This window comes from Electrona antarctica, assembly GCF_951216825.1.
Source record: "Electrona antarctica genome assembly, contig: scaffold_466, whole genome shotgun sequence".
Lineage (NCBI taxonomy): Eukaryota > Metazoa > Chordata > Actinopteri > Myctophiformes > Myctophidae > Electrona > Electrona antarctica.
Window position 1 is genome coordinate 78,083 of NW_027638172.1, and position 18,023 is coordinate 96,105.

General features: G+C 47.1%; 1 protein-coding gene across 1 annotated transcript in view; it reads left to right on the top strand.

Moving 5' to 3' along the window:
* LOC306918330 (extracellular matrix organizing protein FRAS1-like) overlaps positions 1-13,885 on the top strand; it is a gene marked incomplete at both ends in the record, with an annotated part of 85,094 nt that extends 71,209 nt beyond the window's left edge. Inside the window, 8 exons of the mRNA XM_079531217.1 lie at positions 226-405; positions 3,230-3,354; positions 3,706-3,765; positions 8,492-8,572; positions 9,366-9,593; positions 10,157-10,270; positions 12,354-12,504; positions 13,636-13,885. Coding sequence (XP_079387343.1) covers positions 226-405; positions 3,230-3,354; positions 3,706-3,765; positions 8,492-8,572; positions 9,366-9,593; positions 10,157-10,270; positions 12,354-12,504; positions 13,636-13,885 — 1,189 coding nt within the window. The remainder of the gene's footprint in view (positions 1-225; positions 406-3,229; positions 3,355-3,705; positions 3,766-8,491; positions 8,573-9,365; positions 9,594-10,156; positions 10,271-12,353; positions 12,505-13,635) is intronic.
* Between the last annotated feature and the right edge of the window lie 4,138 nt (positions 13,886-18,023).

Sequence of the window (18,023 nt, forward strand, 5' to 3'; positions counted from 1 at the left end):
TTTGTTTTAATTTTGGGGTATACCCAGGCCCCTAAAAAGAGAGGCAGGCAGGCAGGCAGAAGCTCTGAATGGTTTAACCATAATACAAATAAATACAATAACTATACACACATTTCACTTGAATTAGATTTCAATACTTTACAATTTTATAATAAAAAATGTAATGTAAATGTAAATGAAGATGTTTAATGTGAATAAAGATGTTTAATGTGTGTGTGTCTCCAGAGGACCGCCTCCCCCCCGTCGTGGTGGTCAACAGGGCTCTGGTTCTGGACGAGAACTCTTCCAGGAAGCTGACCACGCTGCAGCTGTCCTCTAACGACCAGGACAGCCAGCCTGACGAGCTGCTGTACCGCGTCACCACACACACACTGCTGGGGCACCTGGAGCGCACGGCACAGCCAGGTACACGCACGCACACACACACTGCTGTACCGCGTCACCACACACACACTGCTGTACTGCGTCACCACACACACCCTGCTCTACCGCGTCACCACACACACACTGCTGTACCGCGTCACCAGTGTTCAGTGTCGGCTTGTAGCGTAGCTGTAGTTGTGGTTTACTAACTGTTGTAGTGTACTCACTGTAGTTTGTAGTATACTTTAGTGTCCTAAATGCTAATTAGCCCCTGTATATATCTCCACTAGAAGTTTAGTTACTTGTAGTATTGTAGTTAGATAGCTGCACCTGAATTGACAAGATGTGCCAGCGTGGGAGAGCTGAGACAAGGGTAACGGGGCTTCAGTTACCTGGATGGTGTACAGATCGCACAGGACTTAAATGGCACTGGATGAACGGTCGGGCTAGGTGTAGGGCACCAGATGCTTGAACCTAGATCAAGGTTCAAGGTTGGACTTTATTGTTACATCTTATGTACAGGTACATAAGAGTAAAACTTATTTTTGTTTGGCTTCCTTACAGACAATGCAGCGGCATAGATAGCATAATATCCAAACAACAAAAAACACAGCAAGCACAGCAAAACAAAAAAGGGAAACATAGTAAACATAGTAACATATGTACTTGTGCATATTTCCCTGTAGTAGCAAAGTTAGGTAAACTCTCGCCCTGGTTCTTATCAGTTCGTTCATGTATCTGATTGTTTGGGGAAAGAAGCTTATTTGCAGTCTATTTCCAGTGGCTTCGAGACTGCGAAAACGTTTTCCACGTGGCAGCATCTCAAACAGTCTGCGGTTGGGATGGCTTTTGTCCCTCATAATTCCACGACAAGCTTTGCTGACACAACGATCGTCATACAGGGCTTCGATGGGGGGAGATCACATCCGCTGCACTGCACTCTTTGAAGTTTTGCGTGTCCTTCACCAGGATCATTCTGAATTTCAGCTGCTCTCTTAGTGGAACGCTGGAGTTTCAGTTGCTAAACATTTGCCCGACAATTTTGGTGATACTTTGTACTGTTTTGCCTCAATGTATCCTCACTGCCACCTCCATCATCCAATCTGGATGAGTCTAACATGGTGGGCAACAGGCGTATTGCCTGAAATACTGGGAGACTTCAACTCCTCTTTCGTATCTGTTTGACACTTCCTCCAATCAGTTTTAGTAGCGGAACATCTTGTGTTATATGGTTAAAGGCCGAGGGCTATATCCTTTTACCACCCAACCGTACAAAACATCAAAGCAGATTGAAATATGGGATGCATCTAGGTTCAAGCATCTGGTTCCCTACACCTAGCCCGACCATTCATCCAGTGCAAGTCCTGTGCGATCTGTACACCATCCAGGTAACTGAATCCCTGTTACCCTTGTCCCAGCTCTCCCACGCTGACACATCCTGTCAATTCAGGTGGGCTATCAACTACAATGCTACAACTAACTAAACTTCTATTTGAAATATACAGTATACAGGGGCTTATTAGATAGCATTTAGGACACTAAAGCATACTACAAACTACAGTGAGTACACGACTACAACAGTTAGTAAACCACAACTACAGCTACGTTACAAGCCGAAGCAGAAAGGGACCCATCACTGCTCAAAGACCATATATAGGAGAAAGGGACCCAGCACTGCTCAAAGACCATATATAGGAGAAAGGGACCCAGCACTGCTCAAAGACCATATATAGGAGAAAGGGACCCAGCACTGCTCAAAGACCATATATAGGAGAAAGGGACCCAGCACTGCTCAAAGACCATATATAGGAGAAAGGGACCCAACACTGCTCAAAGACCATATATAGGAGAAAGGGACCCAGCACTGCTCAAAGACCATATATAGGAGAAAGGGACCCAGCACTGCTCAAAGACCATATATAGGAGAAAGGGACCCAGCACTGCTCAAAGACCATATATAGGAGAAAGGGACCCAGCACTGCTCAAAGACCATATATAGGAGAAAGGGACCCAACACTGCTCAAAGACCATATATAGGAGAAAGGGACCCAACACTGCTCAAAGACCATATATAGGAGAAAGGGACCCAACACTGCTCAAAGACCATATATAGGAGAAAGGGACCCAGCACTGCTCAAAGACCATATATAGGAGAAAGGGACCCAGCACTGCTCAAAGACCATATATAGCTAATGTCACATTAGTGCAAACTCCTTAAGTGTCACTTTTTCTGAATAGCGTAGTAGGCCTATAACATTATTCATATTTTTATTTTATTTTATTGTAGGCTATATGTTCATATTTCGTTTTAACGTTTTAAACCAACAAATATCACTATTCTATTGAACATATGAAGTATATCTACATATAAATGCATTTTGGTGGGCACTCCTTCTCTTTTATTTTTTTTCTGACGGAAATTCCCGCGGGAGCCCGGGAAAAGGTCCCGGGAAAAGGTCAGCAAATTCCCGGGAATTAAAATGAGCCAAATCCGGGAAAATATTAAACCCTAGTGACCATACCATGCTGAAAATAGCAGATCTACAAGCTTGTAGATCGGCTATTTTCAGCAAGTGTAAAAACAGCCATTACGACGGCATCAACGCCCACCAAAATACATTTTAGTCCACTAAATCAACTGTAGATTTAGTCGACTAAATTCTTATGACATTTAGTCGACTAAAACTAGACACAACACTAAAACATTGACTAAAATGTGACTAAAACTAAATGAAAACTATTCATGAGACTATTGTGACTAAAACCAAAAACCACCCCTATGCCCCTCTGTTCTGTCCAGGAACACACATCAGCTCCTTCTTAACCCTAACCCTAAACCACCCCTATGCCCCTCTGGTCTGTCCAGGAACACACATCAGCTCCTTCTCGCAGGCGGACCTGGCCTCCCGGAGCGTCCAGTACGTCCACACCAGCCCAGAGGAGAAGCACGCCGACCAGTTCTCCTTCACCGTGTCTGACGGCGCCAATGAGGTACGCACGCACGCACGCACGCACGCACGCACGCACGCACGCACGCACGCACGCACGCACGCACGCACGCACGCACGCACGCACGCACGCACTCTGCATATATTTGCCTTGCTAATGTGCACTAATGAGGAGCTAAAACCCCTTCACTAAAGATGGGACAGAAGGTCGTTTGGTAGTCATGGTGACGGTGCTGAGGGGAGGGGAGGGGAGGGGAGGGGAGTGTAGCTTTTTACATTTAACTTTCACTTTGGGACCCGACTGATGTGTGTGTGTGTGTGTGTGTGTGTGTGTGTGTGTGTGTGTGTGTGTGTGTGTGTGTGCGCGTGTGCGTGTGTGTCGTTGCTCCATCAGGTGGCTCAGACGTTCTTCATCACCATCAGACCCGTGGACGACTCTCTGCCCCTCCTGCAGGTCAGCGTTCATTTGGTCCACTATGAAGACTAAGTCCACTAAGGTTTTTGATATTTAGTCGACTAAGGTTTTTGATATTTAGTCGACTAAGGGTTTTGATATTTAGTCGACTAAGGGTTTTGATATTTAGTCGACTAAGGGTTTTGATATTTAGTCGACTAAGGTTTTGATATTTAGTCGACTAAGGGTTTTGATATTTAGTCGACTAAGGTTTTGATATTTAGTCCACTAAGGTTTTGATATTTAGTCGACTAAGGGTTTTGATATTTAGTCGACTAAGGGTTTTGATATTTAGTCCACTAAGGTTTTGATATTTAGTCGACTAAGGGTTTTGATATTTAGTCCACTAAGGTTTTGATATTTAGTCGACTAAGGTTTTGATATTTAGTCGACTAAGGTTTTGATATTTAGTCCACTAAGGGTTTTGATATTTAGTCCACTAAGGTTTTGATATTTAGTCGACTAAGGGTTTTGATATTTAGTCGACTAAGGTTTTGATATTTAGTCCACTAAGGTTTTGATATTTAGTCGACTAAGGGTTTTGATATTTAGTCGACTAAGGGTTTTGATATTTAGTCCACTAAGGTTTTGATATTTAGTCCACTAAGGTTTTGATATTTAGTCCACTAAGGTTTTGATATTTAGTCCACTAAGGTTTTGATATTTAGTCGACTAAGGGTTTTGATATTTAGTCGACTAAGGGTTTTGATATTTAGTCCACTAAGGTTTTGATATTTAGTCCACTAAGGTTTTGATATTTAGTCCACTAAGGTTTTGATATTTAGTCCACTAAGGTTTTGATATTTAGTCCACTAAGGTTTTGATATTTAGTCGACTAAGGGTTTTGATATTTAGTCCACTAAGGTTTTGATATTTAGTCCACTAAGGTTTTGATATTTAGTCCACTAAGGGTTTTGATATTTAGTCCACTAAGGGTTTTGATATTTAGTCCACTAAGGGTTTTGATATTTAGTCCACTAAGGGTTTTGATATTTAGTCGACTAAGGGTTTTGATATTTAGTCCACTAAGGTTTTGATATTTAGTCCACTAAGGTTTTGATATTTAGTCCACTAAGGTTTTGATATTTAGTCCACTAAGGGTTTTGAAATTTAGTCGACTAAGGGTTTGATATTTAGTCCACTAAGGGTTTTGATATTTAGTCGACTAAGGGTTTTGATATTTAGTCCACTAAGGTTTTGATATTTAGTCGACTAAGGGTTTTGATATTTAGTCCACTAAGGTTTTGATATTTAGTCGACTAAGGGTTTTGATATTTAGTCCACTAAGGTTTTGATATTTAGTCGACTAAGGGTTTGATATTTAGTCCACTAAGGTTTTGATATTTAGTCCACTAAGGGTTTTGATATTTAGTCGACTAAGGGTTTTGATATTTAGTCCACTAAGGTTTTGATATTTAGTCCACTAAGGGTTTTGATATTTAGTCGACTAAGGGTTTTGATATTTAGTCCACTAAGGGTTTGATATTTAGTCGACTAAGGGTTTGATATTTAGTCCACTAAGGGTTTTGATATTTAGTCGACTAAGGGTTTTGATATTTAGTCCACTAAGGTTTTGATATTTAGTCGACTAAGGGTTTTGATATTTAGTCCACTAAGGTTTTGATATTTAGTCGACTAAGGGTTTGATATTTAGTCCACTAAGGTTTTGATATTTAGTCCACTAAGGGTTTTGATATTTAGTCGACTAAGGGTTTTGATATTTAGTCCACTAAGGTTTTGATATTTAGTCCACTAAGGGTTTTGATATTTAGTCGACTAAGGGTTTTGATATTTAGTCCACTAAGGGTTTGATATTTAGTCGACTAAGGGTTTGATATTTAGTCCACTAAGGGTTTTGATATTTAGTCGACTAAGGGTTTTGATATTTAGTCGACTAAGGGTTTTGATATTTAGTCCACTAAGGGTTTGATATTTAGTCCACTAAGGGTTTTGATATTTAGTCGACTAAGGGTTTTGATATTTAGTCCACTAAGGGTTTTGATATTTAGTCGACTAAGGGTTTGATATTTAGTCCACTAAGGGTTTTGATATTTAGTCCACTAAGGTTTTGATATTTAGTCCACTAAGGTTTTGATATTTAGTCCACTAAGGGTTTGATATTTAGTCCACTAAGGTTTTGATATTTAGTCGACTAAGGGTTTTGATATTTAGTCCACTAAGGGTTTTGATATTTAGTCCACTAAGGTTTTGATATTTAGTCCACTAAGGTTTTGATATTTAGTCGACTAAGGGTTTTGATATTTAGTCCACTAAGGGTTTTGATATTTAGTCCACTAAGGTTTTGATATTTAGTCCACTAAGGGTTTTGATATTTAGTCCACTAAGGTTTTGATATTTAGTCCACTAAGGTTTTGATATTTAGTCCACTAAGGTTTTGATATTTAGTCGACTAAGGTTTTGATATTTAGTCCACTAAGGTTTTGATATTTAGTCCACTAAGGGTTTTGATATTTAGTCCACTAAGGGTTTTGATATTTAGTCCACTAAGGTTTTGATATTTAGTCCACTAAGGGTTTTGATATTTAGTCCACTAAGGTTTTGATATTTAGTCCACTAAGGTTTTGATATTTAGTCCACTAAGGGTTTTGATATTTAGTCCACTAAGGTTTTGATATTTAGTCCACTAAGGGTTTTGATATTTAGTCCACTAAGGTTTTGATATTTAGTCGACTAAGGGTTTTGATATTTAGTCCACTAAGGGTTTTGATATTTAGTCCACTAAGGTTTTGATATTTAGTCCACTAAGGGTTTTGATATTTAGTCCACTAAGGTTTTGATATTTAGTCCACTAAGGTTTTGATATTTAGTCGACTAAGGGTTTTGATATTTAGTCGACTAAGGTTTTGATATTTAGTCCACTAAGGTTTTGATATTTAGTCCACTAAGGGTTTTGATATTTAGTCCACTAAGGTTTTGATATTTAGTCCACTAAGGGTTTTGATATTTAGTCCACTAAGGGTTTTGATATTTAGTCCACTAAGGGTTTTGATATTTAGTCCACTAAGGTTTTGATATTTAGTCCACTAAGGGTTTTGATATTTAGTCGACTAAGGTTTTGATATTTAGTCCACTAAGGTTTTGATATTTAGTCCACTAAGGGTTTTGATATTTAGTCCACTAAGGGTTTTGATATTTAGTCCACTAAGGTTTTGATATTTAGTCCACTAAGGGTTTTGATATTTAGTCGACTAAGGTTTTGATATTTAGTCCACTAAGGGTTTTGATATTTAGTCGACTAAGGTTTTGATATTTAGTCGACTAAGGGTTTTGATATTTAGTCGACTAAGGTTTTGATATTTAGTCCACTAAGGGTTTTGATATTTAGTCCACTAAGGGTTTTGATATTTAGTCCACTAAGGTTTTGATATTTAGTCCACTAAGGTTTTGATATTTAGTCCACTAAGGTTTTGATATTTAGTCCACTAAGGGTTTTGATATTTAGTCCACTAAGGTTTTTGATATTTAGTCGACTAAGGGTTTTGATATTTAGTCCACTAAGGGTTTTGATATTTAGTCGACTAAGGGTTTTGATATTTAGTCCACTAAGGGTTTTGATATTTAGTCCACTAAGGTTTTGATATTTAGTCCACTAAGGGTTTTGATATTTAGTCCACTAAGGGTTTTGATATTTAGTCCACTAAGGTTTTGATATTTAGTCCACTAAGGTTTTTGATATTTAGTCGACTAAGGTTTTTGATATTTAGTCGACTAAGGGTTTTGATATTTAGTCGACTAAGACTAGACATTTCAGAAGACTGAAATAGGACTAAGACTAAATGGTGTGTTATTCTCAAGACTAAGGGCCATATTTTCTGCTTCTTAAGTACCAGATGTGTATTATGACTTGACTGAAGACCTGGAGGCGTGGCCAGTGCTGTTTGGCTGTTTTGAGTGGCCAAACAGCATTGACCACGCCTCCAGGTCCTAAGTTAAGTCATAAGACCACTTAACAGGGCCCTGAGACCAAATTAACCCCTACTGCACTAAATAACAAACATCCTGACCAAATGAACCCTTACTGCACTAAATAACAAACATCCTGACCAAATGAACCCTTACTGCACTAAATGACAAACATCCTGACCAAATGAACCCTTACTGCACTAAATGACAAACATCCTGACCAAATGAACCCTTACTGCACTAAATGACAAACATCCTGACCAAATTAACCCTTACTGCACTAAATGACAAACATCCTGACCAAATGAACCCCTACTGCACTAAGACCCCCTTTCCACCGGTTGGTTCCCAATGGGAACCGGTTCAGTTCTTTTTGGTTTATAGTCCATGAGCCAGAGCTCCAAAATTGGTGGGAAAAACTAGACCTATATTAAATTGTTTATAGGATCAATACAAGTAAATGAATACATGATAACCCTTCCACAGTAGTAGCTTTTTCATATTTTAGATTATTTTGCATATTTTCCTACATAATGCCTCATTTGCATATTTAAAAATATAGAATTTGTAATACAATAAATCATTGTCTTCGTGTAAGTACTCAATTGGGGAAGATTCATGGTGATAACAATTTAATATAGGTATAGTTTTGCACATTCAATTCATAATTAACCTTCCAATTGTGGAGCTCTGGCTCATGGACTAAGAACCAAAAAGAACTGAACCGGTTCCCATTGGGAACCAACCGGTGGAAAAGGGGCCTAAATGACAAACATCCTGACCAAATGAACCCCTACTGCAGGTGCCTGGCATGAGGGTGCAGGAGGGAGTGAGGAAGACCATCACGGAGTTCGAGCTGAAGGCCACCGACGCAGACACAGAGGTAGCCTATAGGGCAGTTGTTCCCACGGTGGGGTCCGGGGACCCCCAGGGGCCATTGAGGGAGTTCCAGGGGGTCCCCAGCTAAATGATAGTTTAATGGGCCCTTATGGGTCTGTAACTCAGAGTGTACAAATGGAAGCAAATGTGATTTGTATTAGTTGACTAGTTGCCTAACTAGTTTACTAGTCGACTAGTTGTTTAACTAGTTTACTAGTCCACTAGTTGTTTAACTAGTTTATTTATTTATTAATTTATTAAAATTGTCTTTGTTTTAAAATAATATTTGTACATTTAAACATTGTGTACATTGGTGACTATTTTTTATTTCTTATCAACTAGTCAACTAGTACCAGCAAGGTCAACTAGTGGATTTACTAGTGGACTAGTTGCTTAAAGCTCCCCTCCCCTCCCCTCCCCTCCCCTCCCCTCCCCTCCCCTCCCCTCCCCCCCCTCCCCTCCTCCCCTCCCCTCCCCTCCCCTCCCCTCCTCTCCTCTCCTCTCCCCTCCCCTCCCCTCCCCTCCCCTCCCCTCCTCTCCTCTCCTCCCCTCCTCTCCTCTCCCCTCCCCTCCCCTCTCCTCCCCTCCCCTCCCCTCCCCTCCCCTCCCCTCCCCTCCTCTCCTCTCCCCTCCCCTCCCCTCCTCTCCTCTCCTCTCCTCTCCTCTCCTCTCCTCTCCTCTCCTCTCCCTTCCCCTCCTCTCCTCTCCCCTCCCCTCCTCTCCTCTCCTCTCCTCTCCTCTCCTCTCCCCTCCTCTCCTCTCCTCTCCTCTCCTCTCCCCTCCCCTCCCCTCTCCAGGCGGAGTCCATAGTGTTCACGGTGGTGCAGGCTCCACGGCACGGCGCCATCGAGCGGACGGTCAACGGTCATCAGTACCGCCAGACCAGCAGCTTCTCCATGGAGGACGTGTTCCAGAACCGCATCAGCTACAACCACGACGGGTCCAACTCCCTGAAGGACCGCTTCGCCTTCAGCGTGTCCGACGGAACCAACGCCCTGTTTATGGTGGAGGACCAGGGGAAGGAGGTGAGAGAGAGAGAGAGAGAGAGAGAGAGAGAGAGAGAGGTGTGTGTTTATGGTGGAGGACCTTTAGCTAGCAGTACAACCAGCTGCATTAGCCCACAGCCTTTAGCTAGCAGTACAACCATTTACATTAGCCCACAGCCTTTAGCTAGCAGTACAACCAGCTACATTAGCCCACAGCCTTTAGCTAGCAGTACAACCAGCTACATTAGCCCACAGCCTTTAGCTAGCAGTACAACCAGTTACGTAGATAGCACCAGTAGGTACCGTTAGCCTAGCTACGTTTATAAACGTAGATAGCACCAGTAGGTAGCGTTAGCCTAGCTACGTTTATAAACGTATATGGCACAGAAAAAGGTGTCGGTCACCTGGGGAAAGGTGTCATCGCAACGTGTCCAGATCGATGTGGTCAGAGTGTCAGAATGTTCACGTATATAATCTGCTATCGGTCCGCGTGGCGCTCTGAGGAATGTTCACGCCGCCGTGGCCTCCACGCTCCTCCCCCGACCGGACGCTGCATGCGTTTCTGTTTTGTTCACAGAATGGTGTGATTTGTTTTCCTCCAGGTCATCACGGCGGCGCCGCAGAAGTTCAAGATCGATATTCTCCCGGTGGACGACGGCACTCCTCGCATCGTCACCAACCTGGGCCTGCAGTGGCTGGAGTACATGGACGATAAGGTATTTATACTGAGTACATGGACCATAAGGTATTTATACCACTGAGTACATGGACCATAAGGTATTTATACCACTGAGTACATGATAAGGTACCTACACCACTGAGTACATGATAAGGTACCTACACCACTGAGTACATGATAAGGTACCTACACCACTGAGTACATGATAAGGTACCTACACCACTGAGTACATGATAAGGTACCTACACCACTGAGTACATGATAAGGTACCTACACCACTGAGTACATGATAAGGTACCTACACCACTGAGTACATGATAAGGTACCTACACCACTGAGTACATGATAAGGTACCTACACCACTGAGTACATGATAAGGTACCTACACCACTGAGTACATGATAAGGTACCTACTCCACTGAGTACATGGACCATAAGGTATCTATCTACACCGTTGAGTACATGATAATGTACCTACACCACTGAGTACATGATAAGGTACCTACACCACTGAGTACATGATAAGGTACCTACACCACTGAGTACATGATAAGGTACCTACTCCACTGAGTACATGATAAGGTACCTACACCACTGAGTACATGATAAGGTACCTACACCACTGAGTACATGATAAGGTACCTACTCCACTGAGTACATGATAAGGTACCTACTCCACTGAGTACATGATAAGGTACCTACTCCACTGAGTACATGATAAGGTACCTACACCACTGAGTACATGATAAGGTACCTACACCACTGAGTACATGATAAGGTACCTACACCACTGAGTACATGATAAGGTACTTACACCACTGAGTACATGATAAGGTACCTACACCACTGAGTACATGATAAGGTACCTACACCACTGAGTACATGATAAGGTACCTACACCACTGAGTACATGATAAGGTACCTACACCACTGAGTACATGATAAGGTACCTACACCACTGAGTACATGATAAGGTACCTACACCACTGAGTACATGATAAGGTACCTACACCACTGAGTACATGATAAGGTACCTACACCACTGAGTACATGATAAGGTACCTACACCACTGAGTACATGATAAGGTACCTACTCCACTGAGTACATGGACCATAAGGTATCTATCTACACCGTTGAGTACATGATAATGTACCTACACCACTGAGTACATGATAAGGTACCTACACCACTGAGTACATGATAAGGTACCTACACCACTGAGTACATGATAAGGTACCTACTCCACTGAGTACATGATAAGGTACCTACACCACTGAGTACATGATAAGGTACCTACACCACTGAGTACATGATAAGGTACCTACTCCACTGAGTACATGATAAGGTACCTACTCCACTGAGTACATGATAAGGTACCTACTCCACTGAGTACATGATAAGGTACCTACACCACTGAGTACATGATAAGGTACCTACACCACTGAGTACATGATAAGGTACCTACACCACTGAGTACATGATAAGGTACTTACACCACTGAGTACATGATAAGGTACCTACACCACTGAGTACATGATAAGGTACCTACACCACTGAGTACATGATAAGGTACCTACACCACTGAGTACATGATAAGGTACCTACACCACTGAGTACATGATAAGGTACCTACACCACTGAGTACATGATAAGGTACCTACACCACTGAGTACATGATAAGGTACCTACACCACTGAGTACATGATAAGGTACCTACACCACTGAGTACATGATAAGGTACCTACACCACTGAGTACATGATAAGGTACCTACACCACTGAGTACATGATAAGGTACCTACTCCACTGAGTACATGATAAGGTACCTACACCACTGAGTACATGATAAGGTACCTACACCACTGAGTACATGATAAGGTACCTACACCACTGAGTACATGATAAGGTACCTACACCACTGATTGTGCATTACATTCACCCATTCACACACCGATGGTGGTGGAAACCATGCAAGGCACCAACCTGCAACTCAGGAACAATTAGGGTTTCAGAGTCTTGCTCAAGGACACTTCGACACTAACTCTGCGGGAGCTCACAGGGTTAGAACTGGCCACTCTACCGCTGAGCCTGCACCGTCTGTGTCACCTCACACCATGCAGGCCACCAACCTGATCTCCAAGAAGGAGCTGCAGACCATGGACCCAGACACCGAGGACGAGCTGCTGCAGTACCAGGTCACCACGGAGCCCAAACACGGCTTCCTGGAGAGCAAGCTGAAGCCTGGCACCCCCATCACCACCTTCACCCAAGGTACACCCACCCCCATCACCACCTTCACCCCCATCACCACCTTCACCCAAGGTACACCCACCCCACCCCATCACCACCTTCACCCAAGGTACACCCACCCCACCCCCATCACCACCTTCACCCAAGGTACACCCACCCCACCCCCATCACCACCTTCACCCAAGGTACACCCACCCCACCCCCATCACCACCTTCACCCAAGGTACACCCACCCCCATCACCACCTTCACCCAAGGTACACGCACCCCACCCCCATCACCACCATCACCCAAGGTACACCCACCCCACCCCCATCACCACCTTCACCCAAGGTACACCCACCCAACCCCACCCCCATCACCACCTTCACCCACCCCACCCCCATCACCACCTTCACCCAAGGTACACCCACCCCACCCCACCCCCATCACCACCTTCACCCAAGGTACACCCACCCCACCCCCATCACCACCTTCACCCAAGGTACACCCACCCCACCCCCATCACCACCTTCACCCAAGGTACACCCACCCCACCCCATCACCACCTTCACACTAGGTACACCCACCCCCATCACCACCTTCACCCAAGGTACACCCACCCCACCCCCATCACCACCTTCACCCAAGGTACACCCACCCCACCCCCATCACCACCTTCACCCCCATCACCACCTTCACCCAAGGTACACCCACCCCACCCCATCACCACCTTCACCCAAGGTACACCCACCCCACCCCCATCACCACCTTCACCCCCATCACCACCTTCACCCAAGGTACACCCACCCCACCCCCATCACCACCTTCACCCAAGGTACACCCACCCCACCCCATAACCACCTTCACCCCCATCACCACCTTCACCCAAGGTACACCCACCCCACCCCATCACCACCTTCACCCAAGGTACACCCACCCCACCCCCATCACCACCTTCACCCCCATCACCACCTTCACCCAAGGTACACGCCCCCATCAGCACCTTCACCCAAGGTACACGCCCCCCACCACCCTTAATCCATTTGTAACCCACAGCACGGGTGATTTGTAACAGGTCGGACTAACGGGAGGTCTGACTTAAGGGCCGTCCCCACCTGGGCCTGGAGCTAACGTGCTAACGTGCTAACGTCCCTCTGCCTCTTCTTTCCAGCTGACATCAACCTGGGCCTGGTGCGCTACGTGCTGCATCAGGAGCACGCCCACCAGACCACGCCCACCAGAGACCACGCCCACCAGACCACGCCCACCAGAGACCACGCCCACCAGACCACGCCCACCAGAGACCACGCCCACCAGACCACGGACCTCTTCAGGTTCCTGGTGAAGGACAGCAAGCCCAACGTGGTCAGAGACAACGTCTTCCACATCCAGTGGTCTCTCATCAGCTTCCTGCATGAGAGGTACCCCCCGTCCCCCCTTCCCCTCCTCCTCCTCCTCCTCCTCCTCCTCCTCCTCCACATCCAGTGGTCTCTGGTCAGCTTCCTGCATGAGAGGTACCCCCCGTCCCCCCCTCCTCCTCCTCCTCCTCCTCCTCCTCCTCCTCCTCCTCCACATCCAGTGGTCTGTCCTCAGCTTCCTGCATGAGAGGTACCCCCCCGTCCCCCCCTCCTCCTCCTCCTCCTCCTCCTCCTCCTCCCCCTCCTCCTCCTCCTCCTCCTCCTCCTCCTCCTCCTCCTCCTCCTCCACATCCAGTGGTCTCTCATCAGCTTCCTGCATGAGAGGTACCCCCCCGTCCCCCCCTCCTCCTCCTCCTCCTCCTCCTCCTCCTCCTCCTCCTCCTCCTCCTCCTCCACATCCAGTGGTCTCTGGTCAGCTTCCTGCATGAGAGGTACCCCCCGTCCCCCCCCTCCTCCTCCTCCTCCACATCCAGTGGTCTCTCATCAGCTTCCTGCATGAGAGGTACCCCCCCCGTCCCCCCCTCCTCCTCCTCCTCCTCCTCCTCCTCCTCCTCCTCCTCCTCCTCCACATCCAGTGGTCTCTCATCAGCTTCCTGCATGAGAGGTACCCCCCCGTCCCCCCCCTCCTCCTCCTCCTCCTCCTCCTCCTCCTCCTCCTCCTCCTCCTCCTCCACATCCAGTGGTCTCTCATCAGCTTCCTGCATGAGAGGTACCCCCCCCTTCCCCTCCTCCTCCTCCTCCTCCTCCTCCTCCTCCTCCTCCTCCACATCCAGTGGTCTCTCATCAGCTTCCTGCATGAGAGGTACCCCCCCGTCCCCCCCTCCTCCTCCTCCTCCTCCTCCTCCTCCTCCTCCCCCTCCTCCTCCTCCTCCTCCTCCTCCTCCTCCTCCTCCTCCTCCACATCCAGTGGTCTCTCATCAGCTTCCTGCATGAGAGGTACCCCCCCTTCCCCTCCTCCTCCTCCTCCTCCTCCTCCTCCTCCTCCTCCTCCTCCTCCTCCACATCCAGTGGTCTCTCATCAGCTTCCTGCATGAGAGGTACCCCCCCCGTCCCCTCCTCCTCCTCCTCCTCCTCCTCCTCCTCCTCCTCCACATCCAGCCCAACGTGGTCAGAGACAACGTCTTCCACATCCAGTGGTCTGTCATCAGCTTCCTGCATGAGAGGTACCCCCCCCGTCCCCTCCTCCTCCTCCTCCTCCTCCTCCTCCTCCTCCTCCACATCCAGCCCAACGTGGTCAGAGACAACGTCTTCCACATCCAGTGGTCTCTGGTCAGCTTCCTGCATGAGAGGTACCCCCCGTCCCCTCCTCCTCCTCCTCCTCCTCCTCCTCCTCCTCCTCCTCCTCCACATCCAGTGGTCTCTGGTCAGCTTCCTGCATGAGAGGTACCCCCCGTCCCCTCCTCCTCCTCCTCCTCCTCCTCCACATCCAGTGGTCTCTGGTCAGCTTCCTGCATGAGAGGTACCCCCCCGTCCCCCCCTCCTCCTCCTCCTCCTCCTCCTCCTCCTCCTCCTCCTCCACATCCAGTGGTCTCTCATCAGCTTCCTGCATGAGAGGTACCCCCCCTTCCCCTCCTCCTCCTCCTCCTCCTCCTCCTCCTCCTCCTCCTCCTCCTCCTCCTCCTCCACATCCAGTGGTCTCTCATCAGCTTCCTGCATGAGAGGTACCCCCCCCTTCCCCTCCTCCTCCTCCTCCTCCTCCTCCTCCTCCTCCTCCTCCTCCACATCCAGTGGTCTCTCATCAGCTTCCTGCATGAGAGGTACCCCCCCCTTCCCCTCCTCCTCCTCCTCCTCCTCCTCCTCCTCCTCCTCCTCCTCCTCCTCCTCCTCCACATCCAGTGGTCTCTCATCAGCTTCCTGCATGAGAGGTACCCCCCCTTCCCCTCCTCCTCCTCCTCCTCCTCCTCCTCCTCCTCCTCCTCCACATCCAGTGGTCTCTCATCAGCTTCCTGCATGAGAGGTACCCCCCCTTCCCCTCCTCCTCCTCCTCCTCCTCCTCCTCCTCCTCCTCCTCCACATCCAGTGGTCTCTCATCAGCTTCCTGCATGAGAGGTACCCCCCCGTCCCGTCCCCCCCTCCTCCTCCTCCTCCTCCTCCTCCTCCTCCTCCTCCACATCCAGTGGTCTCTCATCAGCTTCCTGCATGAGAGGTACCCCCCCCGTCCCGTCCCCCCCTCCTCCTCCTCCTCCTCCTCCTCCTCCTCCACATCCAGTGGTCTCTCATAGCTTCCTGCATGAGAGGTACCCCCCCCTTCCCCTCCTCCTCCTCCTCCTCCTCCTCCTCCTCCTCCTCCACATCCAGTGGTCTCTCATAGCTTCCTGCATGAGAGGTACCCCCCCTTCCCCTCCTCCTCCTCCTCCTCCTCCTCCTCCTCCACATCCAGTGGTCTCTCATAGCTTCCTGCATGAGAGGTACCCCCCCTTCCCCTCCTCCTCCTCCTCCTCCTCCTCCTCCTCCTCCTCCTCCTCCTCCTCCACATCCAGTGGTCTCTCATCAGCTTCCTGCATGAGAGGTACTGACTGACTGGTCAGGAGTAGGACCAGTAGGATCAGTAGGACCAGTAGGATCAGTAGGACCAGTAGGACCAGCTACAGCAGCTCTGACTGGTCAGGAGTAGGACCAGTAGGACCAGCTACAGCAGCTCTGACTGGTCAGGAGTAGGACCAGTAGGACCAGCTACAGCAGCTCGGACTGGTCAAGAGTAGGACCAGTAGGACCAGTAGGACCAGCTACAGCAGCTCTGACTGGTCAGGAGTAGAACCAGTAGGACCAGTAGGATCAGTAGGACCAGTAGGACCAGTAGGACCAGTAGGACCAGTAGGACCAGCTACAGCAGCTCTGACTGGTCAGGAGTAGGACCAGTAGGACCAGTTGGACCAGTAGGACCAGTAGGACCAGTAGGTTCAGTAGGACCAGTAGGTTCAGTAGGACCAGTAGGACCAGTAGGACCAGTAGGACCAGTAGGTTCAGTAGGACCAGTAGGACCAGTAGGACCAGTTGGACCAGTAGGTTCAGTAGGACCAGTAGGACCAGCTACAGCAGCTCTGACTGGTCAGGAGTAGGACCAGTAGGATCAGTAGGACCAGTAGGATCAGTAGGACCAGTAGGACCAGTAGGATCAGTAGGACCAGTAGGACCAGTAGGACCAGCTACAGCAGCTCTGACTGGTCAGGAGTAGGACCAGTAGGACCAGTAGGTTCAGTAGGACCAGTAGGTTCAGTAGGACCAGTAGGTTCAGTAGGACCAGTAGGACCAGTAGGACCAGTAGGATCAGTAGGACCAGTAGGATCAGTAGGACCAGTAGGACCAGTAGGATCAGTAGGACCAGTAGGACCAGTTGGATCAGTAGGACCAGTAGGACCAGTAGGATCAGTAGGACCAGTAGGACCAGTAGGACCAGTAGGACCAGTAGGATCAGTAGGACCAGTAGGACCAGTAGGACCGGCTACAACAGCTCTGGTCACCAGTAGGACCGGAAAGGAATCCAGTAGAATTTATGAAGAGTTGAACTTACTGTATAGAGCGTCGCAGCCCCGCCCCCTCGAGAGACCCGGAAAAGAATTCTCTGTTCATTTTCCTCATAGATTTTTCAGAAACAAATAATTAGAAAGAAGAAAAAAAACGACAGGTTACAACACTTTTTTTGGTTGTTTTTCTTCTTTGTAATTATTTGTTTGGTCCAAAATATTGTGTTTGTTGTCATGATTTGTCACGACTCGAGTTGGCTTCGTACGACGCTTATAAGGTATTTAAATAAATACTTTTTGAAATGTCTATGAGGAAAAATGCATTTGGGATTCATTTCCTGGGCCTGGCGTCGTCATGAAAGGGGGCGGGGCCTGATGTTGTCATGAAAGGGGGCGGGACTGCGACGCTCTATAGTTAAGGAAAGTTAGCAAAATGTGTGGCAACTCTGCCAAGAAAATTAAATAAAATCTTCACAAATGTGTTCACCTCTCAATTTGTTCCAAGCCGTCTCCCGCTTGGGAAACGTTGTGACAGCGGCTGAAACTTGGGCTACCATTAACAACCTATAAGGTTATATATTAACAACCTATAAGGTTATATATTAACAACCTATAAGGCAACCTATAAGGTTATATATTAACAACCTATAAGGCAACCTATATTAACAACCTATAAG